Genomic DNA, 15142 nt, shown 5'->3' on the forward strand with positions numbered 1-15142 from the left:
CCAAATCCTCAGCTGCATTTGCAGCCAGCAAGCTGCGGCCCTGAAGGAGCAGGTAAAGAGCAGGATGCTGGTTTAGGCCTCTCAGGTGTTCCTGCCTTTCTTTCCTGGAGCTTCCCTGCCATCTGTGGGGCCCGTGTGACACTGCACTTGGGAGAAGGCAGTTCTGAGAACACAGTGCTGGCAGCCTAGCTTTGCCAAGAGCAGCCTGCAGCTGATCAGGGATAAATTAAAAAGCTGGGTTATACACAAGATTTTACGGGTTGGGAGGGCAGGGATGTTGTTTTCAGACACAGACATTACCAATGCTCACTAGGACTTGTGCATGATCCTGTGCTCCAGCTATGATTCACAAACAGCACTGTGCTGCCTTGCACAACCTGGGGTACATGAACAGCCTCAGCCTTGAATCCCAGCTCTGAGCTGAGCAGGAGCTGTTTGTGCTTTCTGTGCTCCCTGGCTCCTGCTACTCTGCTTTCTGAAGAGATGGATGCTGCCTCAGTATTCTGAATAGTAGCTGAGATCATGCTTAATATCTGCCAGGCTGGGATGAAGTAAAACTAGAACTGCTGCTCTGTGTCTCAATAACAGCACTCCCTGTTACCCAACAGTGCTGATCTCGTTGGAGATTTGACCTTTCCCCCCTGCATGTAAGACATATTATCATGCATATTTACCCATACAAGCCTAAAGGCCTTAAAAACCTGAAAAGTTCTCAGAAAAATTTATTTCCATAAATTAAAAACACACACAAAAGAAACAGTAAAATTTTAGATTCACACAATATTGAACAGAAACAGAATGCCAAGACCATGATGGAGGCTAATGGCACAAATGTACAAATTCTCATTGAGCTATTTGTTACCTTGATAGCATCATACAGACTTTTAATCCACAGTTACTATCCATATTCTAGAAAAGCACCTGGAACATAATATACCAAAGGCCCACCTGAAATAAAATACAATGAATGAGAACTGCTTGCAGGAAGTCATATCCAGCAAGCACAGGAACTCAAATGTATGCAGACACAAGCCAGCCAGGCAAATGCTGTACCATACATTAAGGAGCCTTAGTTGCTCCAGTCATAGCATGATGAAAACAAGGAGTTTTTTATTCTTTTTTTTTTTTTTTTTTGAAAGTGATCCTTCTATCTCTGACAATCAGCAAATTTAGCAAAGAGCTGCTTTGCTCTACTAAGAGACAGGACATGGCAAAAACTTTGCAATCCTTCTCAAGCTGTTCTGGTCATCAGTTTGTGATGTACTTTCCATGGTGATACAAAAACATCCCCATTGGAGTGGGTCCACTTAATGAAAAGGCAAGTGTACATATCCTTCTGCTAGGGATGTATGCAAGACCCCAAAAGATGAATCCTCTACACTTTTTTCTTTTAATTAGCTGTGACAGAAGCAGCTCAGAATGGAAATGCCCAGCTTTTGCCCAGTCATCACTCCCAGAGTACAAGCAGCAGCCACAAGGAACATGGCTGTTCCATGAGTGCTGTAAACAGAAACAGAGGTGGGAAAGGAAAAACCAAAAAAGTGCATAAGCAGGACTGACACCTGTATGCTGGGGAGGGGAAGAGATGCTTGGTCTCCACTAGCTTACATTGTCATACAAACACTAAACCAAAAGAGAATAATGCTGTGTGTTTGGGTTTCCACAAACTAAGGTCTGGGAGAAGCTAAACAACTGCAACATCATTTTGTAACTCCTCCAATTTCTGTAAACTGAAGAGTATTTGAGTGTTTTCTTTGCTCTGCTCTCTCCACTGTAGCTTGTAGGAAAAAAGTTCATAAATCTTATTTCAATGCAATCAGAAACAAGAGAGATCAGGGAAGAAAGTAAAAAAACCCCGCCCTAAACAAAACCCAACATAACCCAAAGGAAAAGACTCAACACATTCCATGTTTTGAAGCACATTAGAGGTCTGAACTTCTCTTGGACCCAAGTCTCTTCCCCCCCACCCCAATCTTTATTTCCTTGAAAGCCCCAGTAAGGTTACAGCTTAATTGTGTCACTGGAAGCCTCCCATATTAATAGAAGGTGAATGAATGCTCTGTAACAATTCCATTCTATAGCATAAATCCATAAAAATATATCTCTCACTCTTGCTACCACTTCCAACTAGTCAATAATTGGGCTAATAAGCCAACATAGGGAAACTTTCAAACATTTTTTAGGAGGCAGTTCATCTTTGTTTTTTAGGGATTTCTTTTTACAAAAATAAAGAGGATCAATTAGAATGTTCTACAACAGCCCAGTGAGTTAACCAGAAAAATACTATATCAATATGTTCAAAGTTTGCCTTGTTATTTTACCCTCAAACTCCAAACACTACTACTCTAAGTGTGCACTCTCTTTTCTTCAGTCTTCCTGATTAAAGATAATTAGTCTTCAAAACAAGAATATAAACTTCTACAAATCCCAGCACATAAGCTGGGAGCAAAACAAACCCAGATTAGATTTCTTCCAAGACTCAGGCACACACAGTGTAATAATTCTCTTCCATTTCTCTACTCTCAAAGCTCTGCAATTGAACAGATTGCTTGTTAACATTTAGTTTTCTGTTTGGTCAGTAACAGAAGTGGTAGAGCAACAGAAGATAATGATGGTATTTGCAGTCCTGCATTTATTGGGACTTTATAAAAAATACCCACCCACTAGATATTTGCTCAATTTGAAGGTAAATAGAAACTCTATTATATGGGTAGATAAATAAGAAAGTGCAAGTTCAAGTGACAAGTGAAAGAAAGAACAGACTAATTAAATTTGAGCATCCCAGCAATGACAACTTTGTCTGAATAACTTCTCTAGGCACTAAGGGACAGAAATTACCTGAACAGCAGCTAGCATTGGAATTATGCTTCAAGTTAAGTTTAACAGAAGTTATGCCAGAAGGGAGCTCTCTTCCTTCCAAAGGTAGAGCTGAGAGATTGCCCAGTGCTGCATCAGATAATTACATATGGCCTTACATAACAAAAACAATGTCCACATACCTGGAGGCTCTTTGTACAGCACTGGCTATTAGGTACAACAGTGCTGTGCAGAGAATATCAAATTATGAGCTACAGGAATTGTAAATCTAAAATGGTAAAAAAAACCCCAACCCTTCTTGTTGACATTAAAATCAAGTTAGTATGAATAGAATTAAAATAACTTTAAAACAAGTATCAAAGATTTTGCTGGTCTTCCCTGCATGCAGCAGCTCAGCTCAGTTAAATAAAAATCTCTGCCTATGTATCCTGCAGCTTAACACCCTCATGGACCAATTACTTTTTCCTCTGGAGAAGAAGTTGGCATCAGCCAAGTAAGTAAAAAATCTTCTATTTGGGAAAAAATAGTACTGGGCACCATTTTTCCTTAAAACATTACCTTTTTGAGTTGAATAGTGTTAAAAGAAGGGTATACAAAGTGCAAGTTATTTAATGTCTTATTATGTGGGGCTTCTGCTGCCAGGAGCCAGGAAGGGCAGAGATACTTAGAAGGAACCTTCTAAGTTAACAGAAGGAAGAAACAATTGAATGATAACCTAGACAGCTACTTTTAATTATCAAAAGGTTAGTGGTTTATCAAGCATGTGTTTGCTAGAATTTTTCTTTATCAAACACCATATCTCTTTTGTCAGCTTTTTAAAAATAGCCATTACAGTAACAACAGCAGACTCAAATGTGCAAATGATCTGGAGTACAGAGTTCTAGCATCACTGAAGGTGCACTACTTCCTCCCAGACACTCCTACTCTACCCCCAAAAGATATATAAACATAATTAATTAAATATAAGCAGTCATTTCCAGAGGTTGAGAAAGGAAGGGTAAATTTCACGTGGCTGTGTTACACTCAAACAGGGACTTAAAAGAATCCCTCCAACAGCATTAAAAAAAAATATAGCACCTTAAAGAGGGTCACAGCCAAAAACTGATTATCAGATGTTAGAGCAGAGTGGCAGAGTAAGGTATGAAGAAGTCAGTAGATTTCTCCCATGAAAAAAATACTAAAGAAGCTGACTGGACCATTTCCAGCTAAGTGGCTCCCTCAGATGCTGGAGGCCTGCTCCTGCTCAACCTCCTCTGCAAAAAAGGCTTCAAGGTCCATTAGCTTCTGACTCAGAAGAACATCTAACTCTGCACTCTGCAGTGCAGCCCTTTTTGCTCGGGTGAAACTCCCCACTGCTTTGATTTTGCCTCGTGTCTTCCTTTTCCGGGGGAGAGTGAAGTCCTGAAACTCCAGAATCCGCTTTCTCTTTTGCTGGCTGACAGAGATCAAGTGTCCATTTTTCTCCTTGGGCTCCTCAAAGATTGTTTCCAAGCTCCTGGTAAAAAAAAAAAAAAGAACAGAACTCATGAAAACCTTAGCAGCAGCCACCTTACCCTGACAGGGAGACTGGGGGATTTCATAACTCAGGTAAACAACTTCTAACTTTTAGATTTTTACAGCCCCTCCACACCTCTTGTAATGTTATCTACATCTTACACCTCCTAAAATGCACATCACTGTCAGCTGAGTTGTTATTGCTGCACAGACATTTGGGTGAAATCTTTTTGTATTTCAGTTCTAAAGCACAATTATAGAATCTTATTTTTACAGAATAAATAAGTTTGAACATCTGATGACAGGCCGTGATTGTTAGTATTTTAAAGAACATGTAATTCCCTTTGAATTTTGGAAAGTAAGTACTGTACTTTGGTGGAGACTGGAATGAATGGATAAATGAAAAAATATACAAATACATCCTTAACCAGCTGCAAATTCTTAGTTCACATTCTATTTCACTTTTTCAAATCCAAACAGTAAAATATATTATTTTCAAATTAACTTTCTCTAGCAGTTTAAAGCAGACCAATTTTAAGAACATATCTCCCTCTTAGCTTTCATACACCTTTCATTCCCCCCTCCCATCCCCCAATAAATTTACATTTATCTCAAGTTTACTTATTAGGAAGCAGAACCAACCTGGCAGGAGGAGGGGACTTATAGTTCTTGTTTGTGTAAATTTCTTCTAAACTAAATTCTTTCTTCTTAAGCCTGAAAAAGTAATGACAAATCAATCTAGAAGGAAGAATCTCATAACAACCTCTCTTCATAGCAAGCAGATTTACAAGAAACAAGTACTGTTTGCATTCTGTGCCTAAACTAAATGCTAACTAATTATGCCTTAACTAACTGGGGACCAGGAGGAATGAAAAATGAGCTCATAAGTACATAATGTCATACAGTGTTTTACAAGGTTGGTGTCAAGACTTGCCCTTTCTGCAGAGATCAATATTCCTTCCACCATTCTGTGATGCTTTGAAATAATGATGCTCAAAAGGGGAAATGCCCTTCACCTTTTTGTGAAAGCTGAGAAGAAGTCTTACAGTCTAACAGATTAACACTTCATCTCTTGAGACTGATTTTAGTTATTGACAGTTACCAAGCTGATCTCTGAGGAAATGCATTCCTTTGTCAAAGGTGGTACCTGTGTTTAGGACAGAAGTCACACTAGATGAAATATGACTAATCTGACCAGTATGACTAGCAGGCACACTAGATGACTGACTGCAAAATTTTATCAACAATTGGCTCTGTGGTTCCCCACACTTTCACTGAGCTAATGCTTCCCTAAGATCATACCCCAAACAAAGAAACTGTAAAAAACTCCCAACACAATTTGCATCAACAGAACTTCCTAACAGATCACTTCATCTCACTGTGCACTGCAGGCTGACTGATTTTCACTTTATCAAGAAAAATGTCTTTCTTCTTTAGAAAAATGATTGCATTGCAGTTTGCTTTTTCACATTTTGCCTAAACTCCAGTCAGTAGTTTTGATCCAGCTGATAGAGCTGTGTCAATCATTTCTTGTAAAGGAAGTAAACATCAGATGTCACTCAACTGGGGCTGTATAAAATAGTGGTGGTAAGAGAAGCATTTATTGAAATGATTACACTCATGTGCTTTGAGTCCATTTCAGAGGTACTGCTCACCTTTTTGGTTTGGGCAGTCCCATTGGAGTAAGGTTAGGGTCTGGCTTAGGAACAGTTTTCCTGATTCGGATCTGTGAGACTTTCTTTGGCCTCTTTTCTGGCTCAGTCTTAAGAAAGAAAGATGGAAAAGTTAAAGTCAAGGAAATTAAAACCATACTAGTCAACAGAATTCCCTTTTATTCTGAATATACATTATCTATAGAATAAACATTCCTCTCTGGTTTGCCACTTCTTTCTGCAGCACAGAGTAGGACCTGCAGCCTGTTTTCTCTCATCTTTAACAGTTACTTGATAATATCCAGCAGCAGCAGCTTCAGCTTCTGGAGAACCAAGAGTCTGAGAGGTCTAAAATATAAAATGAACTCACTTTTTTCAGTTCTGTGTCATCTTGGGATCTCAGACAAGCTGGAACAGAAGCATCTGCTTCATCAAGGGCAGGGATGTGGAGCTCAGATGCTGAAAGCCTGGGGGGAGATGGCAATGGCTCTGGAAGTGTGTGAGGCTTTGGGAATGGAGGAGGGAATGAAGATTCCAGACTGTAACAGAGAAAAGGGAACATGTGTAGACTGATACCCAAATGATAATGCAACAGCATTCCATGCTCTCAGGAGATGTTCCTAAATTGCAATATGGGCACAAAACAACCCATTTCACAGAAATGGCCCAAGTAAGTGAACTCTGGCACACACATACAGCCCAAACCTGCTGCACCCCACGTTGATACTGACACCAACTGAACTGCCAGAGATTTGAACATGTCATTTAAAACCCACTCTTCTCCTTTTCATACAGCTGAACAGTATGCAGCTCTATATATGAACTGACAGAAAGGGATCAATCCTCCTTTTCTGCCAGCAAATTTCTTTGACACAACTATTAATCATACTTTTTGTTTACAGATAAAATATAGCTGTGATACCTGCCATCCCTACACTTAGAAGGAATAGAAGGAAGTTTCAGCATCTATCATCCAGTTGCTAAGGCAGAAAGGACTTATATCCAAGTAAGGAGTCAAATTTCTATCCAAGTAAGGAGTCAAACTTCTATAGTTTCACATATTCATTTCATAAGAAGTGGCACAACATGGTTGAAAGTAACAGAACTGTTCTGTCCAATGTTCTATGTGGTGTTTGCATAACTGCCCCTCCACTCCTCCATTACATCACCCAGTCAGCTCTCCTCACCCACTTCCTAATCAGAAAGCTGTTCTGGAAGTGAACTGCCAAAAGCTGAAAGCCAAAATGACATTACAATGGCTTTCTGAGGAAGGTTATCATCCCACTACTCCGAGTAAATACCAACACCCCAGATACTCACTGTGTCACATGGCCTGCAGTCTGCAGTGCTCCCATACTCTGGACAGGTGAGTGTGGTAACATGGCACAGCTGGGTCAAGGAGGAATGAAAAAACAAAACAAGACAGACAGAAATTAGGGCTACACTATAAAAAGATGAGAGAAAAATTATTAGTATAAACTGGATTGTAAGACAAGATGCTCATATCAGGAATGAGAATGAAAGACTAAAATGATACAAAAGAAAGCCACGTCTGTTTAGGTAACTAAATTTCATTGTTAGGGAAACTGTCCTGCTTTCATGTAAAAATGGTAGTAATGAGAAAAGGAAATAAAGGCACAGAAAGAGAGTGAGACAGTAATATTAACAGTCATAATTATTTAAAGTCTGAAAATTGTAATTCTTTCTATGAAAGTCTATTTTCCTTATTCAAAACTCCAAGTTTTTACAATTTAAGTAACCAAAAACCTTGAAGGACTTGGTCACTAAAGAAACTAGTGCACAATGGCAACAGTAGCAGGTAAAAGGAAGTACTTCCATTAAATTAACTCCGTGTTGTCCCTAACTCCCACAGCCTGCAATACCCTCACTTGATTGGAATAACCAAAGGCCTTTCCATAAGGTTGGTAACTACCAGAATTCTATGGCATAAAAGTCAGCACAGCAGCTCTAAGTCCTTTGATATTAAGCTTGACTTTTGTGCCCAAATTGTTAACAGCAGGAAATCACTCGGGACAGCTTTTATTACATTCAACAGCAAATCTTGTATTTGCTGTTCTCTCACTAACCAGCAGTGAAATGCACTTCACTGTTCTAAAGCAAAGATGTTACAGCCAGACTGGAGTTCTGCAAAGGAAATGAAAACCAGCCATGCTGGAAGCACAGGGAAGTCCAACTACACTCAAAGAGGTCAGAAAGACTCACTTATTGTTTTTACCACTTATGTCAGAACTGTAACATTTTGTTTCAACATTCTACTCATTATTCCAGTGTTACTGGAACCTGTATCCATAGTGCAGCAGAGCCCTCTCTGTTAGAGACAGAGCTTAGTTTTTTATGCAATAATAATACAAAATTATAAGGACAGAAGGAAATAACTTTAGAAATCTTTAATTCAAATAAGCATTAATTAGAAAACAACTTCACTGAAAGAATGCTTTATTATTGATAGTGAAAGGGACAGTGGAAGTTAGGTAGGGCAACTACTTTAGTTCCTTGTTCTCCTGGTTATTAAGAACACAAACTGTGAGCGAAATATTTTAAAGAGAACAAATCTTATCCAAATGAAAATGGCCTGCAGGGAATTTTTCGATTTTTTCTGATTTTTAATTATCTTAAAACAGGCAAGAATTTCTGTCATAGTGGGAGCTGAAAAGGCTTTTACACTGCACCAAACATACCTCTAATATTCATGTACCAAACATCTGACTGGGACAGATTTACATCTGCCTCATACACATAGTTGTAAGGTATTTCAGAAAAAAAAACCAAATTAAGTCTTAGGGTATTTTAACTCTGGATTATTTTTCACTTGAAGATGTTTGATTTGAATACTCTCCCTTTGGGAAAAAGATCACCACTCATAGCAAAGCACTTTTCCAATGACTCCTTACATCAGGAATGAAATCCTCTTACACATTAGCTGACTGGATGTGCTGTCCCGAGCTGCTGAGGAGCCTGCACACTTAGGGATGTGGGAAAACCCCCAAATTCTGATCTCCCTGTCCAAGGAGAGCATGCCTCAGCAACACAAAACACTGAATTCACATTATACACACAACTAAGTTTTCAAAATACTATTTTTTGTTTTTAACAATGTGTTATTTTAAAGTTTAATGCTCAAACTGTACTTTACTGCTAAGATCACTTTCAGAGTATAGAATGAAAATGGAAGCAAGTCCCATAGAATGTGCTGCAAAAGTTGTCTCTATGCCATTATTCAACTTAATTCTTTTAGTGCAGACAACTCCAGAATAGAGCAGTGCTTTCACAAGCTCACTCACACCTTTGGCAGACATTAGAATTTATATTAACAAGTGATAAACTTTTAGGTATGTTACCCATTTATACAAGGCAAAGTGCAGCATTTGTTATCTGGCAAGATTTTTCGTTACACTTGTGTCAATCTGTGACACAGGCTAAATTCAACAGCTCTCCACAGACTGCCACACTAATCAAACCAATTAATTAAATAGACTTTGGTACAGTGCTCATGAAACCCTCTGCCCAGGAATTGCAAGGTGACAAAATCAGGGACTGAACTGCCCTATGTTACTGAGGGATAAAGGGCAAAATCTTTGCTCAAAGGCATACAAAAATCCTGGAACAGAGCTAGGAACTTCTTTCATTCTTTTTATCAGCAAAATGATCCTAAATGCTCATTGCAAAGTAAAATTAAATATGCACAGTAGATTTCAGTCCTCTTCCCACTTGTAACAAGATTGACACACAGAGAAAAATTCATTACCAATGTTAACTGGAGCTACATTTGCTTGTGCCAACATCACATATGAAAAGCCATAGCATGCATAAAGAGGTTTCAATTAGCATAGAATGGTCATGGAATACAATTAAAAATGTTACTGAATGACACCCCCCCACCCTTTACAATTCTTCCTAACCTGATATTGAGCGTTTTGCAGTGGTTCCAAGGGGTATTTGTGGCTCAGACCTCTGAAAAAAACTTTCCTACCTCAGAAATCCAGTTCCTCTGCAGTCACTCTGAATAGACCTAATGAAGTAGCTCACCTTTTGCATTATATACTCTGATGCATGGTGTGTATATTTTGCAAGGGAGAAGAAAATAGAGTTAGCCATTCTGCCAAAACAGGATAGTATTAAAGAAGCGAAGGCAAATATATTTAAATTCAGCTAAAAGACTGTTCTGTAAGAAAGGATCTTCCACGCTGAGCCATTCCTGGAGCAGAATGTGTAGATCTGGAACAGGAGAAACTGACCCTGCAGTGCAAGCTGCAATCACCCTCTCCCTCCCAAAAAGGAGCAAGAATATACCCTGCACACATTTAATCTCAGAAATAAGGTGATGGGTTTTACCTGTTCTCGATGGCCACACTTGGCTGCCACTTGCAGTGATTGGAAAGGAGAGGAGTGATTTCAGAAGGACAGACAGCGGGACCGTGCTGACTCCATATGGACAACACCCTGCCCAGGGAGTATGGCAGTGAGGACACCAGGCCATCGGACACACACCTCGGCAGCCTGGCCCCTTTCAAACCCTGGGCCAGCTGGGATATAAACAGTCTCTGGATGGTGGGAATATGGCTGGTTAAGTTTCTTCTTCTTGTCCAAATCCTGTAACATCCAGGGGAAGAAAGTGCTAACACTGTGTGAAGGCCGAGCGTGGAACAACCTCCTCTTCTTCCAGCTACAGTGTTTCTTCCAGGATCGGGATGAACAGCAACAGTCCTGGGGGTTGTTGTGGAGTGAGAGGAATGAAGATCATTATTTATACAGGAATCTTCCTGGAAAGCTGTTGTATCTGAACAGCTCTGAGACAGGAGAAAAGACAAAGTCCACTTTGAAGCTGGTGCTGGTGTTTCTCTGAAAACTGGGCTGTGATGTACAGAGTGCTGGGATGTAATCCCTCTGAGGTCTGTCACAGGACTGGAGTCCAATTTTATGTGAAAAGAAACTGGGAAAACTGAGGTGTCCAAGAAAGAGGCTGGAGGCTTGTGGCTTAAGTCTGAAGAAAGTATTTTGGTAGTTTCTACAGGATAAAGTGCCAAAGGCTGAAAGCTGAACATCTTGGTGCACCAGCTGTCAGCCCAGCGTGAGTGTACGTTCCTGTTAATGCAAGAAAAGGCTTCCAAGAGATTTTTAGATCTACATTGGCTGTACCTGTCACCCACTGGAAGAATTTCAGAAGAATATGGTAGAGGTTCTAAGTCACAGCTGCTTTTGGCAGGGGCCAGGAGCTTGCTGGCCATTGCAGACAACTTGCTCAACAATGCTGGTTCTTTGGTACATTTTCTAAATTTCAAGCTGTTCAACAAACTGCACCTCTTGGCCCTCTGCCTTGGCATATGCACAAATCTCATGGCTGTTTCCTTTTCCACTGTTGGTGGTTTACATGGAAAGTACAAAGATTCCAGAAGCGGGTTTTCCTGTTTAGGGAATATTTCCAGGGGAATCTCAGAGACAGGTGAACTTTTAATTGTTTTTATTTTTCTTACAGTTTTTAGCTGATACGATGTGGGAACTTTTTTGCATGTCCTTCCAGGTTGTATTTTTAATGGAAGAGGTCCTCTTAGTTTATTTGTAGTTCCTCTTCGTTTATTTGTAGTTCCAAAGGCACCAGGGATCCCATCATACCCTAAATTAAGGTTCAGGTTTTCCATTTCTGAATCCTGAGTCTTCAAAAACTGTGAACTAATAAAATCTGTGGTAATCTTTGGCCTTTTAACTTCTTGTAAAGTGCTACATAGTTTACTTTCACTGCCTCTTACAGCAACAATCTCCTCTGAAGCACCTCCAAACTTCATACTTCTAGATGTCATCAACTCAGCTGAAGAGCTGCATAGGAGTTCAGAACTGTGCAACATACTTGGCTGCAGTATGATTTTTGCTTTCTCCTGATGTTCTAATTTCTGTTCTTGTTGTGCCTTGCCCAACTGATGTACTTCCATCTTTCCATACCTCTTCTGGATAAATACTTGACGTTCCTCTATTTGATCAAGTCTCTCTGAACATAAAGCCCCATTTTCCTTGCAAACTGCACCACTTGGTATTTTGTCCTGGCCTTCTGTTACTTCCTTTACATTATCTTTGCTCCATGCATTCAATTTGTAAGGCACACACGCTTCACTGCAAACCACACAGTTTGGGGATGGTTCTTTGCAACTGTCTGATAGTGTGCTCAGAGGTGGAGAAAATGTGGGTGTTGCATCATCCTGCACTTCTGGGGCAGCCTCTGTATCAGATACAGCTCCAGCCTCACAGTCATGCACAGTTTCTGAAAGTACACTGGTACCTGCTGAGTTTGGGAGCTTTGTATCATTTTGTCTTTCTTTTAAAAGATTATTAAGTTTGGATCTTGGGATTTCCTCCAAAACCTTTCCATAATTCTCAGTCCTGATGGGGACTGTTTTGCTACCAGACTCTTTAGAATCTTCCAACAAGGCCCATGGACAATCTTTAGGCAATCTTCCTCTAGGGGCTACCTCTTTTCCTATCATCTCTTGTACACAGGTATTCTTAAATTTCTCTTGACCAGGAGGACTTTCTGGTGAGCTCATGTCCATGTCTTTGGTTGGTGTGCAAAGCCCCTCACCTTTCAGACTTTCTTTGCTGTGGGCACAAACTCTTGAGCTTTTGGCACCATTCAGAGAGCCAGCTGCTGATTCATTTCCTGAAGATGGAATCTCAATATTGCTGGATTTTTTCTTCACGGAAATTGTTACAGAAAGGATTTTTGTCATTGAAGTGTCTTTGCTGAATTTTTTGTCTGCAGATGAAATATCTCTTTGTGTATTCTCAGGTGACATACAGAGCTTTTCTTTCTCAGGCAGAGAGATGTGAGAGTTCAGAGCTGACACAGTTTCTGAATCCACCTGAGTCTTACTAGAAGTTTCTTGGATGTCAAACTTTTTAGAATGGGATGTACAAATACTCCTTTGATCATCAGTTTCTTTACCAGGCTTAAAAGTTAACTGTGGGCAAGAGTTATTGAAGATAGGAGTTAGACTCAGACTTTCTCTGTTTTCTGTATCTGACAGCACATTTATATTTTCTGGCTTATCTGTATTCTTAAATTTCTCTTGACCAGGAGGACTTTCTGGTGAGCTCATGTCCATGTCTTTCACAGCTGGCATGCAAACCCCCTCACCTTTCAGACTTTCTTTGCTGTGGGCACAAACTCTTGAGCTTTTGGCACCATTCAGAGAGCCAGCTGCTGATTCATTTCCTGAAGATGGAACCTCAATATTGCTGGATTTTTTCTTCACAGAAATTGTTACAGAAAGGATTTTTGTCATTGAAGGACCTTTGCTAAAAACTTCAGCTGAAGATGAATCACAATTATCACTTTGTGTACCCTTGGGTGACATACACAGCTTTTTTTTCTCAGGGAAATCTTTCTCAGGGAAAGAGATGTCAGAGTTCAGAGCTGACACAGTTTCTGAATCTGCCTGAGTCTCAACACAAGATTCTTGGATGTCAAGCTTTCCAAAATGAGATGGACAAACGCCCCTTTGAGCACCAGTTTCTTTACCAGGCTCAAGAGTTAACTGTGGGTGAGAGTTATTTAAAGTAGGATTTATACTCAGACTTTGTCTGTTTTCTGTATCTGAAAGCATATTCCTGTTTTCTGGCTTGTGTGAAATACTCCCATGAATTGATGAAATGGGCAGAAATTGAGCACTAATTATATTTTCCTGGTTCTCCACCAACCACTTTATCTTTGGCAAAGATTGCTGCATTTTGTTTCCTGCAAACAACAGCTCTGCTTTCTCTTTTGCACACTGGATAAAATGAGCCTGCTGTGAGCACTGTGGTTTGTCATCAGAAAAGTCTTCTTCAAGAGCTCCTTTACTGTATCTTTCACATCTGTTCTCATGTTCTTGTAGTCTGATTGTCTTCTCTTCAATTAGATCACTAACAGAGTCCGTGGATCCTAAAGAATCTTCATTTTCCACACCAAATAAAGAGTCCAAACCCATTACATTCTCTTGTACAGCTCCTTTAAACCTGGTTTCTCTTGCACATTTATGGTCTAACAGAGGCAGGTCACCACCTGTTTTTAGCAGAACCTCTGCACTGTGATTAGGATCAGTTTTGTCTCTTTCCACAGAACCGGTTGTGCTTTGTGAGCCAGTGTTTGGTTGGTTGGTTAAACTTTCTAAATGTTGCTCACTGCCCAGCACTGGGACATCAGACTCACTCTGACAGGGATGAAACTGATTTCCCAGTGGACAAAGGGTCTCCTCTGTTCGACCAGCATGTTGTGTTGGAACATTCACGTTGTCCAGTGCTGGCTGTGGATCACAGGTTGAAGTGCCACACTCAGAGGGATCAGCTGGGAGCAATGGCATTTCTTCCTGCGCATGTTCTCTCTTCCATGGGCCTAACAGAGAGTTGTAAAATCCAAAATTATGAGCACAGGTGTTTTTGTTCAAATATCTGACTAATAGCTGTTCACTAGTCCTATTTCTCTGATTGCCTTCAGGAGCATTGGGGGAATCCACAGCTCTTGTTTTATCAAACTCATCTGTCTGGGAAGCACACGTGCCAATGTGTTCTTTTACCTCATCTTTGTCACAAACAATTTCACTGCCCATTGCTTTACAAAGATCAAATTGTTCCACAACCTCCATATTCTTATTTGAAACTTCATCTCTTGCCAAGGTAGCAGTAGACTTCTCTGCAGTATATGCTGAGCAAAACATGGTTTTTCCTGTGGGAATATCATTTGTCCCATGCAGAGCTCTACCTCTGTTGCCCCAGTCATTTTCACAAAGAAGAGATCCACGTGCCAAAGGGGTGTGTGCTTTTGGAAAAATCACTGCCTCTTTATTGTTATGTCTTGATGAAGACACTCCTTCCAAATTATCATTTTCTTCAATCTTATCAACTTCAACACCAAAAGACTGACTGTTCAGGAAAGCTTCATCCACATGTGTACTCCCTGATAAAATACAGGAAGTGCTGGCAGCTGTACACTGTTTTTTTATGCTCTTGTTATTACAAACCCATGTGTGACAATGTTCATTTTCTAAACCAGTGATCACTCTCTCCATATTTCCTGCAGAAGATTTTGTATTCATTTGGGATACTCTGCTTGCTGTATTAGGGTTATCAAAAGTCATGGAATTTACAGAAGACTTGAATTTGTCTTTATGAAGCAAAACTTCAGCAACTTGTTC

The 15142-nt window shown here is 40.1% G+C and overlaps 1 protein-coding gene across 1 annotated transcript; it reads right to left on the reverse strand.

Annotated features, from left to right (window-relative positions):
• Positions 1-698: 698 nt before the first annotated feature.
• Positions 699-13332, reverse strand: PRR14L (proline rich 14 like). The gene is made up of 6 exons (XM_014307231.2): positions 10317-13332; positions 7284-7352; positions 6334-6502; positions 5967-6073; positions 4954-5025; positions 699-4312 (listed from the first exon to the last, which is right to left on the reverse strand). Exons 1-6 carry the CDS (start codon positions 13325-13327, stop codon positions 4036-4038), a joined length of 3705 nt encoding a protein of 1234 aa, XP_014162706.2. The 5' UTR covers positions 13328-13332; the 3' UTR covers positions 699-4035.
• Positions 13333-15142: the final 1810 nt, after the last annotated feature.

Source organism: Geospiza fortis, unplaced genomic scaffold, assembly GCF_000277835.1.
Source record: "Geospiza fortis unplaced genomic scaffold, GeoFor_1.0 scaffold408, whole genome shotgun sequence".
Taxonomy (NCBI): Eukaryota; Metazoa; Chordata; class Aves; order Passeriformes; family Thraupidae; genus Geospiza; species Geospiza fortis.

Excerpts from the sequence above, each read along its gene's own strand:
- PRR14L (XM_014307231.2), bottom strand. The coding sequence starts at position 13,327 with ATGTCACCCAAGGGTACACAAAGTGATAATTGTGATTCATCTTCAGCT. Across the intron at positions 7,353-10,316 it reads AGTGTGGCCATCGAGAACAG|CTGTGCCATGTTACCACACT; the intron begins GTAAAACCCATC and ends TCCTTGACCCAG. Across the intron at positions 4,313-4,953 it reads AAGTCCCCTCCTCCTGCCAG|GAGCTTGGAAACAATCTTTG; the intron begins GTTGGTTCTGCT and ends TTTTTTTACCAG.